A 16,819-nucleotide genomic window follows, 5' to 3' on the forward strand; every position below is an offset into this window, starting at 1 on the left:
TATCATACCTTATGAAAACTCGATCTCTACTGACATTTCGGGGGCGCAATGATTAAACTTCACCAAATGCACAAAACTAATGTCATCACTATCGGCAACTATGAGACGTCGAGATTCCAGCATCTTGGTCGAAAAGTGATAAGTGATATGTTTTTGTTCTTCCTTAATATCTTGTAAGCGTAAATCACAAATGGTTATCATCTTCAACAATGAATACATAGGCCTCCTTGGGCTACGTCATTCTTGCTAATTGCTCTATTTTGAGCACCATTGTACTCGAAAAATCGCGCGTGTTTCAAATATTTTAATATCCACTTATACTTTCATATACTATTTTCTTTCTTAATTACTTTACATAATTATCTTATCTGATTGCGCTATAATTGATTTAATTGTTTTCATTTTTTTTGTTGTTTTTACACTAAATCGATTGTTCCAAAAGTTTCCCACCGATCATGAAAATTGCAGAACTTCCCCATTTTGGTTACTCAGTTATGGTTTAAAGTTCATTTGAGTAAGTTGTCAGTACCGAGCTGCCTTTTAATACTGGTTTTTGGAAGACAATACTCCGTGGAGATCAAATATGGATTCAACAGTGTATTTATAGAACCTCCGGAACCTACGATCGTGAAATTTAGTATAGCACAATGGTACTTGATGAATTAAGATTGAAGTTGGACATAAATTCACTGCACAATTTGGTTGCTTTGGTTGTTTTATTATATATGTAGATGAAACTTTGATTCACCACTATGCTTCGGCAATTTATGAAAAAAACATTACTTTTGAAAAGTTTCTATCAAACAAATGTGCAGATAAAATTATTTTACGAATCACCATATTCTCCATATTTGAGGCTTAGCGTTTATTTGGTTAGAAATTCCGATTATTGAATAAGTTACATGTCTATTTTGTAGAGGAATACAAAAACTCTTATTTTGACGGGTTTTAGACAGGGTTGTAGAAAGGTATAAAAATATCTTGATTTAAAAGCGTGCTCTGCTATTTAATAATTATGTCGAAAACTTATGGAACAATCCTGGTACATGTCGTCATTTAGCTGCCGGATATTTGAGGAGCGTGCAAGTGAATATCGACTTTCTTGTCCCTGTACCCTGTATATTTGGGATTATTTTAATCAATCACAATTCCAGTAAAAAATATAAACTTTTATTATCTAATCTAAAGATGGATTAAACTATATTATGTTGACTATAGGCGGAATCGTCGAATTCATACAAATACGACATTGGCCTACTTTTTATATTGTAACTGAATGAAACAAATACAACAAAGCAAATACATAATATCAGATAGTGAACATTGAATTTCATATGAGGATTATCTTAAAAAATAAACAATAAGAGGAAAACTAATACTGAAAATATCCACACGCAATAAATAATATACTTTACATGATATTTAGATGTTGTGAACAAAACTTGTTCAAAATTACTTGATTATTTTATTAAGCTTCGTTTTTCAACACAATAAATTAATAGTGTTAACTCTTCAGAATTCGAGGTGGACCACATACGATAGAATTAATATTTCCACAAGTTACTAGAAGGAAGACGCACCTATCCTTAATGGAACTAAATTAATACTTTTCAATGAAGCAAAATATCTAGCAGTCATCCTGGATAAAACACTTAGCTGGAACTATCACCTCGAAAAGGTATTTGCATAAGCCACTGCAGCTATATGGACTTGTCACAAAGACATGGGGACTGAAGCCTAAAGTGGTATAAGGGGTTAGGGGTAGTCAGAGGCACGAAAAAATGAGAATATTCAGTATTTGTTTTGCTATTAAATCGTGTTATTTTACAAAAGTAGTTGTATGGCATTATTATACAATGTTTTGACTTGAAGTCAAGCAAATTTCAAAAAAAAAAATTAATTTCCAAAGCTATAGCTGTCTGTGTTGACCCAGTTCCAAAAAAAGGTCCTTGCGGTGACAATCATAAGTCCTTGGAGATTCATCTAAAATCAATCGGATAAAAAAAATTAGTTTTATAAATAGATAATCCTGGGCCTGATCGAGGGATTTTTTTTTCAAAAATTAACAAAATGGCGGCCTCGGGAAATTATTGTCTAGATTTTTGGGAAAAATCAACAGTTAATTGGTATTAAAAAATCGAAATTTTTGAAAAAAAAAATTCTTCGATCAGGCCCGAATTTATTATGTATTCTAAAAGCTGTATAAATTTCATTAAAATCTACTGAGCGGTTTTCGAGTTCAAAAAACATAGTTTTGAGAAACACGCGTTTAAAGTTTCACACAAGATTTACGTTCAGAAATACGAATTATTAAATTACTTACACCGAGTCATCTATTCCTGGGCCATATAAGAGTTCTTCAGCCATTGTGGAAGCTTCCAAAACATCAATTTGCTGTTTCCTACGAAGCATTCTGCCTTCCCGAGTGTTGTCGTTGGCGCTCTGATCTGCCACTTTCACACGTGCAGCATCCATTTTTTCAGCTACCTGCTCCCGAGCACTTTAAAGTGCCCGAGTTCTCTTTGTTATTTGTCGAATAACACAAAAACTAATTATCGGATCAACTTGAAATTTTCAGAGAGAATTTTAAAGATATTACACTTAACAAAAATGCAAAAAAATTGATTTTTTGAAAATTCGGACTACCCCTAACCCCTTAATGGATATACCAGTCATCAAACCCATAATTACATGTGCTTATTTGGTGGTCGAAAACTGAGTAAACAACAGCTCCAAACAAAAAATAAACAAGATTCCTAGGCAAATCTGTCTATGTATTACAGAGGCAATGTCAACCTGCCCCACTACAGCCTTAGAGGCGCTACTGAACATGCCTATTCTTCACCTTATAGTGAAGAAAGAGCCCACAAGCTAATCGAGACAGTAAAACTAAAACCAAGAAATCTGATACGATTCTAGATCTAATAAAGTTCGAAAGCCTTGACAATCCAATGGACCAAATGCATAGCATGTTGCACAAATATACCCCATTCGAAGTGGTAATTAACGACCCCTATTTATGAGTCAACAAAAATCTTTCGAAATTACGAAATGTATCTCTCTGGTACACAAACGGTTCGAAGCTATCACAAAAAGGTGGATTAGGAATTTATGGACCAGAATGCAAGTTGTTCATACCTCTACGAACATCACTCACCATTTTTCAGGTAGAGCTGCTAGCAATAAACAAATGTGCTCAGGAGAGTTTGAATAAAAACCTCTCTAAAAAGCTCATATACATTCTCTCAAATATCCAAGCGACATTGGAGGTTTTGAAAGCTATTGAGTGCAAATCTAAACTAGTTTGGGAGTGTAAACAAACTTTATCGTCGTCATCGAACGATCCTTGACGATTCGGTTATTGCCAGCCGTTAATTCAGCTTTTTGTGTTTAGAACCACATGCTGACAAAACTTAACGCAATTTTTCTAAACCGGTATAATTGTATTCTGATAATCGGCTACCTTTCGCTGTATTACTTCTAATGTTACAGCCCTTATTATATAAACTGTCCTACGTATAAAATCTTGAGTAGCTTAGTTTTAATTTACATGTTTTTCGATTCTGTGATTGATCCACAGAAACCCCTTTCGTGACTACTCGATAAATAGAAATTTTATTTACTCTAGTTACTTCATAAATTCTTATTATGATTGCTGAATATTGGAATGTATTTAAAATAACTTGCTGTGTTTGTCAGCCACGCCAATGCTTATCGCAGACTTTCTAGCAAGAATATTTTGTATACATACAGCTTCGGCCAATAGAAATGCATGGAATGCAATGGAAACGAGGAGTCCACAGGGACTGACGGTTTGTTATATGTTTACCGAATTTTATACGGGGAGTAAAAACTATTTTTCATTTCTTAACTTGGTATGAGTGCCGTGCGTATTTATGAAATATTGATTGTTCATCGCATAACTGTCTTCTGCAATTGATATTGGAAGAACTATACCAGACAATATAATTCCTCGTCTAAATCATATGATTCTGATTCAGTTGGTGCGCTTCACATTTTCTAACTGAAATTGAATTTTTGCAGTATTCCTTTGAAAGCAATGAAAAATAAATAATAATTTTTGTACACTGTCTTTTATCAATGTGAGAATTATCTTTATTCTCGGTTAAATTGTAAAGAAAATCTAATGTTTGTTCAGTATGTACCAATTAATCACAATTACCATTGTAAAATAATTTCTCTCTGATTTATTTCATTTTTATTGCACTTTACATACAAAGTTCCGATAAAATCTTCTTATCTTAACGATAGGTCTTAATTCAATCGTAATTTAAACCTCTCGTCATTTTTTCTTGATTACCCGTGTGACTGAATACTCGAATACAGATATACTGAGAGGTAAGATTAAATTTGTATTGTTTTTAAGTTTTTCCAAGGCTTTTCTATGAAAAGTGCAACGTTAAATAGATTAAATTACTGTTATTTCGTCATTTTATCAAACATGATTGATAACAGAACTAGTGGAAATTATATCTAGTAGCATTACATTAATATTCGTCAAAATAAAAATAAATTATAGTTTACAAACAACTGAGAAAATGTTTGTTCTTAGTTAAACAAAAAGTGAATTATTTATGATATAAGGATAAAATAACTGACCATAATTAATTTCACTGTCAGCTGCTCAATATTTATCTTTATTTTTTACTAGTTTTGATCAGGAATGCGGGATTAGTTTTAAACTAAAATTGTCCTACAAAGCATCCTAATCCTTTAGAGTTGTTACAATAATTTTTTTCTTAAAGTGTTTTCTAGTTTTTTTTTTAATACAATCATTTTATATGCACTGTAAATGTATCTCGGCCAAGTATTCGAGCTACATCGATGCGACGAGTACATATTAACATTTCTCTGTAAAATAATAAGATAAACATAAATAACTAAAGATCATTTATAAAGATGGAAGTGCAGCAGTCGAATTAAGGCAATAACTAACACTGTGCTGCAACCTGCAATTTTAATAAAAATGGAATTATACTTCACTTTATTTTTCCTTCGAATCTGAGCCAGATTCTACAATTTTCTCCTTCTATAGGAGATATAGTTATAGGTCGATCGAAAATTATTTGTTTTTAACTTCACATTGGACCGAAGTCTGGTAATTCATTACTTAAGCCAACTTCACATAGACAGTATCTCGGCAATATTTGTTTCTATAAGCATCTGATTTGAAATCCCACATACAATCATAAGTTTTGTATTTTTGCATAGACTTTATCTGGATATTTTTAAAACAAAACAAAACAAAATGGAATGAAATAACTCGCCTGTCAGTCGATCGAGTATGTACTCTGATTATGGCCCAATTACACCTACCGAAAGCTCGGCCGAGTAAGGAAGGATCCCCACCACCAATCGTACTCTCTTATGAATATGATTGAGTGAATGTATTGGAATATCCCTGAAATTCGAGAGAATGTTGAGCTAGTTGCTGTATAGGTATTTTCTATGAAATTAAAGAGAGGTTTCGTGCTGTGTATCATATGTGATACCCAACGAGATGGGGAACACACTGTTTCGTGAGCAAGTCCAGATGTCAAAAATCAATGGAATAGTGGAAGCATTTGAAATTTTATGTTTTAATTTACTAGTAGATTCTGTCAGATAGCAGTATACGTGTATACGACTCTTCCTACTGTAAAAAGTTACCACATGGTTATTAAAGTTCATCAATGAATAACTATTGTGATGAAAACTAAAAACTTAGAATCTAATGCTTGATGGGAATACAATGAAAGAGTGTACCAATGATTAAAATCCCTTATTAACAAAAAATTAGAACGATTTCATTCGATTAGCCACCTGGGGCCCACACAAGCAGGTATCTCACAGAGCATCAAACGGTAACATCACGCCGAATAACCACATAAAATTGATTGGCCAATTTCGGGTTAAATTGCTATACATTCCACTTTTCTTGTCAATGAATACATCAAAGAGAATCACCTCAATATTCGTACTTAATTATATAGGAATCACCAGAAGCATCAAATAATAAGAACCAACATCTGATCACTTCTATATGATTTGTCAATACAAATAGTTTAAAGTAAAAAGAAATTGATTCTAGGTAATTATAAATTTATATTCACTAGGTATATTGCTATTACGTTATATTATTTATTTCCATCGGTCAATTGTTCAATCAGTCAAATAATCAATTATGTGAATTATTTTTTATTCATTATGGTTTTTCTTTTTGAAAATGTCTAACACGATTATCTTAAATTTACGGTCCAGAAGACTATTTAGATTGTCCTTAATACAGGATAAACAACGTTCAAGTGATATCATCAATAATAGTTTACTTAAATGTACTGAATAGACTGTTTACACCACCACTAGACCAACACTACACTACACTGTCTGACGCGTGTTTCGATAACCAAGTTATCGTCTTTAGAGACTGAAGGTAAAGTAAAACCTAATGACATGACTTACCTATTTTATACTAAATTTTCCCACCATATCCTTGTCAAGAAATAAATGTGAAGATTCCTGCCAAGGAGGTTTTCCCGCTGGAATTAATTTCCGCGGAAGAAGATTTATTGGTGGGTAAATTTAGTATAAAACAGGTAAGTCGATACGGTTTCACTTTACCTTCAGTATCTGAATACGATAACTTGGTTATCGAAACGCGCGTCAGACAGTGTAATTGTAAGTGTTGGTGTAGTGGTAGTGTAAACAGTGTCTTCAGTATGAATATCACTAACGGTTCCAGAAATTCCAACATAGTTACTTGAATGTAGGATTTCTATTTTTTTAAGACACTTTTAGTTATTAGCTTTGTCTATATTTGTAATTTCTAAAAACTCGATTTTCGAGTTTTCAAAATATCAGATTCATCTACAACCACGCAAAAATGTCAAAGATGGATCCCAAATAATCTTAATAAATACCTTTGATAAATAAGTCGGAAGAAAGCGACCATGGGATCAATTTTCCCATTTGGATGAGATTCAGATACTAGGGACTGGTTTAGTACAGTTATTTTCAGATCATAACATAATATCTACGTAATTTTTTGTATGTAAGTAGAACTTCCAGAGTCCCCCTAGTTTCTGTTCTTGCTTTCAAAATATGTCGTCAAGAAGTTCTCTTTGAGGTGATGACACAACATGTACATGGATTTTCGGGAGCAGCAAAATACCTACTAATGAATCTAAAACTTCCTTGAGTTCGTCAAAGAGATAGTTTGAGTGTGAGATAAGATTAAAAATATGTTAGTAATCACAAATAGATGAGGATTTCAATTCAATATTTAACTATACAAGCACATACCCTTTCGGAATATACTCAGTTACCATATAAAATCTAAGCACCCGCTTAGCTAATGTTAACAACTTGTAGTATTCTAGTTTCATGTTTATTGATCTGTTGTTAGCAAATTTTTGTACACTGTCCTTTCTGGAGATGACGCATTCTCCATCAATGCAATGTAACATAGTTTCTAACTTTCTATTCAGAGGAACAATTTTAATTTGATGTTATCTACATCAGAAGGTAACTTTTCAGAGCTGTTTTGAATGAAAAACAGTTTTTTTTTCGTTTATCAAGCACGTGAAAAATGCGTTGTTATTAACATTTTTTGTTAGCTATTAATTTAATTGTACGTCTGGCATTTATGACCAGTCATGAACTAAAATCCTTACGAAAATATGTACGAGTGTAATCCTTGATTTCAACAACCGTTTGTGAAGATAATTTTAATGTTAAACAATTGTTTATAAAAATATTATGTCACTATTTACGTCGCAGTCGCAGTTTAGTGAAATTTGACTACCTGTAAAATATATTAAGCCACATAAATTTTGAAATACGTTGTAATTAGAAAAAATAGTTACTGAAAAAAATACAGTATGAAGGACAAAGACGTTAAATATACGAGGATGGTCCTAGAAGTACCTGGCCTGACGGTAGATACTTGAAAAATACCACTGTATTAGAAAGTATACAATCTATATAGTATATATTTTAAGACGCCACATTGTTTAGTATTTGTTTGGAAGCCATCAATAGTGAACGTTTCCTGTGAATTTGTAAACTTGGAAATAATTGGTTATCGTTTACTTTTATTTGAAAGGCATTAGTCCAACCAATATAAAAGCTGAACTGGATTCTACTTTGGGTGAGACTGCTCCCTTCTTTATCAACAGTAATATATTGGTTAGCAGAGTTTAAACTAGGCCTTACGACCTGCGAAGACCAGTATCGCAGTGATCGATCAAATGAAGTGACGACTCCAGAAATGCTGAAGAAAAGATACAAAGCGGTACTGGATGATCGTCGACTGATAGTGCGCGAGCTAGCAGACGACATAGTGGGCATTTCAAAAAGTGCGGTACATCTCATTAACTGAAAAATTTGGACATGAAAATGCTGTGCTTAAGATGGGTGCCGCGTTTTCTCACAATGGAACACAAACAGTATCGTAATATTTTTCCATTGAATGTTTGGCAGTGGTAGAATTAAAACCGAATTTTTGCGCCGTTTTATAACCATGGATGGAACATGGGTCCATCACTTCAAACACAATGGATTGAAAAGGGAAAACTAGCTCCCAAGAAGGCAAAGATCGTTTGATTTTTTGAGCGTAGTAATCAAGCAAAAATTGCCGGTGGTCAAAAATCAACAATAAAGAGGTGATGTCGGCTATTAATGGCTATTTTGAGGATATTAACGATTCTTATTACAAAATGGGTATCAAACTCATTGAACATTGCTGGAATAATAAAATAAATATATATATTTTTTTAATTTTTCTTTCCTTTGTTGAACCAGTTACTTCTGGGACCATCCTCGTATAGTATTTTCTGTAAATAACCTCTGTTTAATTTTCGGTTGTTATATATGTACTGCGTGCTCAAATGTTATCGAAAAATAGGCTTTGTTAAGTTAAAGTGTCAAAGATATTTATAATATATTCAAAGTAATTATATATTTAAATTTTTGCTGGTAGTATCTTACGTAAAGATAACGTATATTAAAGGATATATACACTATTTTTTCGACATCCATGGTTAAGTATTTTCCAATTAATAATTATTATATTTATTCTACAAAACAACAAAAATGAAGGTCGTTTTAACATATGAACTCCTAAGCATATCAATTTATCAGTCCACTTTGTTTATGCGAAAACTTTTGTTTGTATAATTTGTACAGTTTATTTAGGAGGTGAATCTCACTCGGGTGAATGTTTCATATCTATATTCAATTGAAGTAAAACATTAGATATATTTATTTTATTTGGTAATATTTTTCAATATAACCATCTCAAGGAAATGGGTCCTCAGGTACTAATTCGGGTATAGTTTCGAATTTAGGAAAACCTTCAATCTTGCTGTGATTTTTGTTTTGCCAAAGCTTGTCCTTGATTAGAGAAGATAATCCCTATAAGGATTTTTACCGACAAAGCTTCTTTCGCACCAAGCCACTTTTAAAGCTATCATATTTCACTTGATACTTCCAAAAATATTTTTTTTTTGGTGAAAATCCGGAATTTTCTTCTCTAATGAAGTACAAACTCCGGTAAAATTTTCAGCAAAATCATCTTTTCGGAATTACTTACAGGGATTATCTTCTGTTGAAGTTTCTTAATTTTCAATATTATTTACTTTGAAGTGCCTGACATAGAATTTTTCGGAATCATTTCCCTGGTTTGGATGAAAAAAATTGAAAAAAGTGTTTTTTCAGTATTTTGAGAACACAATGAGTTAGAAGTTAGAGAAAAACTTGGAATGAAAGCTACAGTTTTTCGAGATTATTAATATTTACAAAGAAATGGTGATGATAATTACATTACAGAGTTAATAAGTCATTCAATAATTACCATTATTCCAAAAACCAAACACTTGGGGTGAAATTACATTGTCTGAATCGCGTTTCGATAACAAGGTTATCATCTTCAGATACAGAAACTTTACCTTCTGTTGTATTTATTTTCAATTCAAAATGTATTTAAGATTCTACCATTTGCTAACCCATTGGTAGAGGTGGTCAAGTGGTGACCACTTTTTTTACCTTACATTGTGCACCCCTAATGTTTATTGATTAAAGTTATTATTGCTATTCAAACAGCTGACCAATCTTGTAACAGAGTTCACCATAAGACTTTTTAGAAACTATGATCGGGTTAACTGAATGTTCGGAAACTAACTCGAATCACGTTCATTTTTGTTCGGAAACTCATCGAGTTAATTGAGTCGTAGTCATATAATATGATCCTTTCTACCCTGATAGACCAATGGGTAAATGCTATCAGTTCATGGTTTGTTTTATTTTCCTATGGTTTTCTGAACTTATTTATTCTCTTCAAATGGTTGTCTACTATTGATTTTCGTGACTAACGTAGCTCATTGCTGTTAATTTTTAGTGTAAAATCAGTTTGAGGGGGTAAATCGTTGATAAATGCTCAATAACAATTATTGACGATCTAGAATCTGGAAACTGTGATCAGAATCTAGTTTTGGTTTAGGATCCACAATCAGCTGATACATAATCTACTTGACCTCAGATCATAGTTTCCAAAGAGCCCTTATGCTCCATGGATAGCTTCAGAAGTGAACAATTTTCTATATTGATCAATTCATTCTTCGTTCACACACAATTTTAATTGGTCACTTGCAATAAAAACAAACATTTCCGTGACAATCATTTGATCCTACCATTTATGAAGAGAATCGTTTGTTTTTTTTTACCTAATCATACATTTCTGTCTTTCTAGCTTTTTGAAGTGAGTGTCTAATTTATCTCTTATAAATAGCAACCAATTTGATAGTAAAAATAGTGAAGGTCATTGTTGTTATTATTACTGACTTATTTCTTTTATGTTTGTTCTCATATTCTCAATTCCTGTTTTTATTTTTTCCAGATGAAGATCAAACAGGTGACAAATTTCTTCTCCGCACTCGGTCGTAAAAAAAGAAACGATGGGGAAGGAAGCAGTCCTTTAGCTAGAGTTTTAACACTTGTGGATTTGACTGCGTTAGGCGTTGGGTCTACTTTAGGGTTAGGAGTCTACGTACTCGCTGGATCTGTTGCAAAAACTGTAGCTGGTCCTGCAGTTTGTATTTCGTTTCTAGTGGCAGCTGTAGCGTCTGCAGTTGCAGGTAAAAAATTTAAAAAGTACCTGAATAGTAGGTATTTCAGTTCAATAACAAAATTGTTTATATAATTGCAATGCGGTATTTCAACCTCCACATTCCATGGGAAAATAAGTTGTTATATTTATACATGGTTAATTTCTAGTAATATCTTGGATAAAAATATAGCGCCATGATGCAATCTATTTCAGCAAAGACAATTTAATTGATTTGGCATTACACAACAACCTTGTATGTAAGCTCAATAAAAACTTATGAGCCGGTATCAGTTTCGATTCAGAATATTGATTAGATTCAGTCACAAGTTATGTTGTATAATAAATAACACGCGATATTCGAAACAAATTATTTATACAGTGTGTTTACGTGAAAAAGGTATTCTTTATAAACAGTTCGACATGGTCCAAAACACAAAATAGAATAAATCAGATATCAAAATTAGTAGTCGTATAAGAGATTTGTAAAAAATTTTACTTCTGCTTAAGAGTAAGTATCTTTACTTAATAACGAAATTTATTTAAAGAAAAATGTTCAAAATTATAAATAACTTCCAAATACATTGTATTTTATTATTGAAAAAATGCTTTTTTCGAAATTTTATTCATAAAAAACAATTAAATAATTATAAATTTAAATGTTATAATACACCTTATAGACCAGGGTCAAAGCCTTCAAAAATTATAACAACTGAACAAAAATAATAGTAGGATAAACCTTATTGAAAAAGAAGAATATGATAAAAAATAAAAGAAAAATAAATTATGGGCGATCCGTGTTCGGGAAGTGGGAAGGGATTTTTAGGGCAAAAAATGGTTTATCTCCATATCCAGCAAAACTACAATTCCTAAGGAAAAAATCGAATAGCAAAGTTGTAGGTAATACAAAGATCTACAACTTTTGTATTTACAATTTTTTCACATAACCTGAAAATTTATGTGAAAAATTCAAATAATCAAGTTTTTGGTTTTTTACTTGTCTTTCTCAAAAAAAATTTTTTTCTACGAATTTTGGGGAAAACTCACCTTTCTATGTCCCAAATACACTGTAATTTATTTGATTTAAAATATTGATTTTTTCGCCTTAATTTGACTTACTATCAAAAAAAGTATCCTAATTTTTAAAAATAATTTTCCCGTCGAAATATCAGCTTTTTTCAAAAACTCGGTGTGCTTTGAGATACTTATTAAAATTTATACTTTAATTAATCAAAAAACGTAAGATTAGATGTTACGTTGATCTACGAAAAAATTGCAAATTGAAATATACTACCCAGAAATTTAAAAATCAGTTACTTTCACAACAAAACCAGCAGCTATTTCGACTAAAAGAGAGGAACGCGTCGTAGAAAAACCTCAGACAATATTCCAAAGTTCGATTATCAAAGCCATACAAATATGCCATGTTTGCAGAAAAATTCTCATCTATCGAAAAAGCCAACGACAAAATAATAAAAGTTACAATGAAAATATTACAGTCTCAGGGGTTTTCTTGGAAACAAGTAGAAGATGATGGTGCCACCATAATTAAGACCTCGATAGAAATTGCCAGAGATACTCATAAAACTGTCATTGTTGTTTTTCTCGATTTTTTGCATTTTCTGAGCACAATTACTACCAAAATGTACATTTTTTAAATCATCAGAAAACAGAGCACACCGACTTTTTGAAAAAAGCTGATATTTTGACGCCATAATTTTCGACTGAAAGCCAAGTTGCTTTTTTGATATTAAGTTAAGGTGGAAAAATAAATATTTTGACTCAAATAAATTACAGTGTATTCTGAAAAAGATAAAAATAAAAAAACTTGGTTATTTGAAAGTTTCACATAAATTTTCATGTTATGTCAAAAATTGGAAATATAAAAGTTGTATTACTTAAAACTTTGCTATTTTTTATCCTTAAAAACTCATCTCCAATAGGTTTCATCCAACTGCTTACTATTTTTTTTTGGTTCCAAAAATTATCGAACCTGGTCTATTAATTGTTCAATAATTTACAACAACGTATTTGAATTGATAACCAATTGTATTTATGATCAAAAATGCTGCTATCTTGTTTTAAACGTTAAATGTAGATTCGGAAAAATAATCGTTCTCCACCAAAATGGGTTATCACTTATTATTTCGGCAGGTTTGTGTTATGCAGAATTTGCCGCGAGAGTACCGAAAGCCGGATCAGCTTACGTTTATAGTTATGTTAGTGTTGGAGAATTTGTAGCATTCGTTATTGGCTGGAACCTTATTTTAGAATATGTGATCGGTAAGTTGACAATGCAATAGTTTATATAAGCTGACCAATTAGCGCGTGCTTCGCGATCACGCATAGGTGGATTTTTTTCATTTCATTTCATTTCTCAATGAAAAGCTTTAAACATTAATAAAAAAATTTGTAACGCTGACCAATTAATAAAACTAACTAACCTTTCATGACAATTTCTGACCTTTCAGATGGTATAATTGGTCAATCGAAATTCCTCACAAGGGGTGCTAAGATCGCGAGGTTAAAATTTTGAATCTCTGTAGATTCATCACACGCGGTAATATAATTATTACAAAATCATCACTATTCAAATAATCGGAAATAAATGAAAATTAATGAATTCTGAATATGGACTTAAATTTTTCTATTGAAAAGTCGTCTTGTTATTAAGTTTATTTTAATTAAAAATTGATTTTTAAAACCAATTTCGGTATTTATCCTTTATTTGATACATACCAAAATAGGTTAGACTAGATATTATTTAGACGATAATTTTACAAGTAGATCACGCTCAAACCCTCAGTCACAATAGGGTTTAGAGAAATCTACGCGGGATTATTGAAATGTATTTTTTATTTATTCTTTCCATACAAATCTAGCCCGATATTTGTTTTGTAAACTTGAATTATTTTCAGTACTTGTATAAAATTGTAGGTATAATAGTGGACAATAAATTTTGCTCTGATTCAATAAATCCTTACTTACTTACTACTAAATACTTTTCAATTAGGTATATAATTAACGCGCTGTTACCAGCTTTTTCGGAGGTAATTAAAATATTCTAAGATGATGATTATTATGTAAGTTTGTAATTCAAATTCTTATTCTAATTTCATTAACTGATTAGGAACATAATGATACTAAATTTGAGTTATTTAAATCTAAACTACATAATATTTCACGCCATGTTCCACTTGTTTAATACTCAGTTTAAAAACTAGCAATTCTAATCAAACCATTTTTAATTCGAAATAGTGCCGAGGTTAATTTTCTTTCAACTAGTTACAAAACACTGATTCTTTTAATTGTTCTAACATCAATGCAGAATGTTATTATTATAATTATCTGAAAATCTTATTAAGGTGTCGTTAATCGGACATAAAATTCCCCATATATAGATCTTCTCAAATGTCCAAATGTATGGTATCAAATCTTAACTGTAGCTAGCCTATTTATAGAGTGAATTATTTCATTCAAAATAATAGTTACGGGTCAGTTGTTGAATCCAAAAGCGTCCAAAAACTTACGAATTAATAAAAGCGTTTTGTGGCAGTGCGTGTGGTCATGATTTTTTTTTGATTTTAAGGAAACCTTGGGGGATTTCCTAACATTGAAATATGATTATCAGCGGGATCGATAAATAGTTTCATTCTATAAAAAGTTACCATAAATGTCCTGAACCTATAGGTTTTACTCAGTAGAAACTCTTTGAATTGTATTACAATTAACACTACACAATATGTAATTTCGCAGTTTGCTAAGCTTTTACAATAATCACTTAAATAACTTACGCTTCGTTCTCTCTTCTATTTAGATTGATGTTATTGAGTATAGCCGAATTCCTTCGATGTTCACGTGGCCGCAACAGAGTGCATTAACACTGCTCCTCAGCGTTTTATTTTGTGATATCTGGATTATTTTTGTGTTGATTTCGCTGAAACATCTCCTTAGTTGAATTCCGTAACTTCATCAGAGTTCGTTTATACAACACTAATTTATTATATTGACATAGTGAATTTTCTTCCCAGCAATCAAAACATATTCTTGTATATAGTACCTATTTTTTATCGCTTCTTTTCTATGTGAAGTTTCCAGCGTAATTTCCCATCTAGTGTTAGTTCCAGATACATTGCTGTATTACCATAGATATGGTATCGTCTTGTTTAAGCTAACTTTCCATTTCTTGGTTCAATAATTAATTTTATTGATTGGCGTCTGTATGTTGATTGTTGCTTCTTCGTTTTTGTCGCCTACAGCCAGGTTAGCTGAATCGTCAGCAATTGTCTTCTGTGTACTGTTTCTCGTACTTTATTGACTCCTCTTCTAAATACCACTTGCAAGTAGTCTTCAAAAACTTAATATTATTAATATATGCGTACAAAATATATATTATACGACAAATTGAAGATCTCATTGAAACAGAAATAGTAACAGACCGAGAAATCGGAATAAGTTCAAACTTATTTTCGTGCACTCGCAAAAGACTAACTACGAATATTTTTTCAATATTCTTTTTACATTATACGGGAGTGAAATTGGCAGAAGTTTTATGAAATAAACAATCAGTTGCAGAGAACAAAAATAAACACTGTAATTTATAATTTTTTAATAAATTGAGTGGACAACAGTAAAGATGTAAAATGTAATACGATTCATTATAAATGTTAGAAATAACCACCTCAAGCCAAAATACATGAAGGTAGCCTACATGTCATGAGTTGCTGTACACGTTAAAAGATGTGTATTTCTTATGGTATCACACGCTGTTTGAATACGATTATTCGAATCGTTGATATCAACTAACGGTGTCATCTAGCCTAATGACTTAATGTCACCTCATAAACAGAAATCACAAGGATTTAACTTTGGAGATCCAGAAGGCCAACGTTGGGGCCAAACTCGATCAATCCAACGGTTGGGATATGTTGCATCTAAATATTGCCTAGCAGTCTGTTGAAGAGAATCATTTTCTAGAAAACTTGTATAAGACATTTCATTCAATGGCTGAAGAGGAAAATGTTGTTATACCATACAATATCAATCCATATATCAAAAATATTTTGAAAATGGTGCTCTATAATTATATGGGAATTCTCGTCTGACTATATATGAAAGATACTCTTGAAAACAATACATTATATAAAAATTTGAGGGCCGTGTCGCATTTCGTGTGTTAAACATTCACAAAATGTAACTTGTTGAGGAAAATCTCCAGATAAATGAGCTTGAACCCATTGGATATAATTGCTGCTCTTTCATATCTCACCACATAGATGAAAGGCTGATATTTAGGGTGTTGGTAATTGGTCTAGTCCTTGTTTCCAATTGTATACAAATTTCATCTAAAATTGCTGGTTATACCATTAAATTCCAGTTTCAGATAGGCGGTTGTGTCTAACTGCAAATATGGAATGATGAGGCGTCAATCGTTACCGATATTTTTCAGCATAAAGACGTCTAGCTTGCAAAATCATACACAAAATGCTTGTCGGATTTTTCAGCGTTTCTATACATGTTACAATACACAGATAACGCATATCTTACAGACCTCGATTGGTAACTATCAACAATAGTGCTAGACATCATTCTGATATAATTTTATAAAACATTAGGTAAACACGGTAAATGAATAGTCGAATTTTATGAAATTTTGATATGAAATATGAAAAGTAAGGGTTGCTAATTGCACCCCCGTAATATGTAACAGGAATATTG

General features: G+C 31.8%; 1 protein-coding gene across 8 annotated transcripts in view; it reads left to right on the plus strand.

The window, feature by feature from the left end:
• The window catches only part of LOC130901028 (cationic amino acid transporter 2-like), a 50,585-nt gene that overhangs the window by 18,830 nt on the left and 14,936 nt on the right, over window positions 1–16,819 (plus strand). For 3 of the 8 annotated variants that reach the window (XM_057812088.1, XM_057812087.1, XM_057812085.1), the window contains exons 2-3: window positions 10,895–11,132; window positions 13,256–13,384. In XM_057812088.1, coding sequence (XP_057668071.1) covers window positions 10,895–11,132; window positions 13,256–13,384 — 367 coding nt within the window. Of the gene's footprint in view, window positions 1–4,256; window positions 4,360–10,894; window positions 11,133–13,255; window positions 13,385–16,819 lie in introns of those variants that run through there. The other 5 variants (XM_057812090.1, XM_057812092.1, XM_057812089.1 and 2 more) reach the window with 3 other exon arrangements.

Source organism: Diorhabda carinulata, chromosome X (assembly GCF_026250575.1).
Source record: "Diorhabda carinulata isolate Delta chromosome X, icDioCari1.1, whole genome shotgun sequence".
Classification (NCBI taxonomy): Eukaryota; Metazoa; Arthropoda; class Insecta; order Coleoptera; family Chrysomelidae; genus Diorhabda; species Diorhabda carinulata.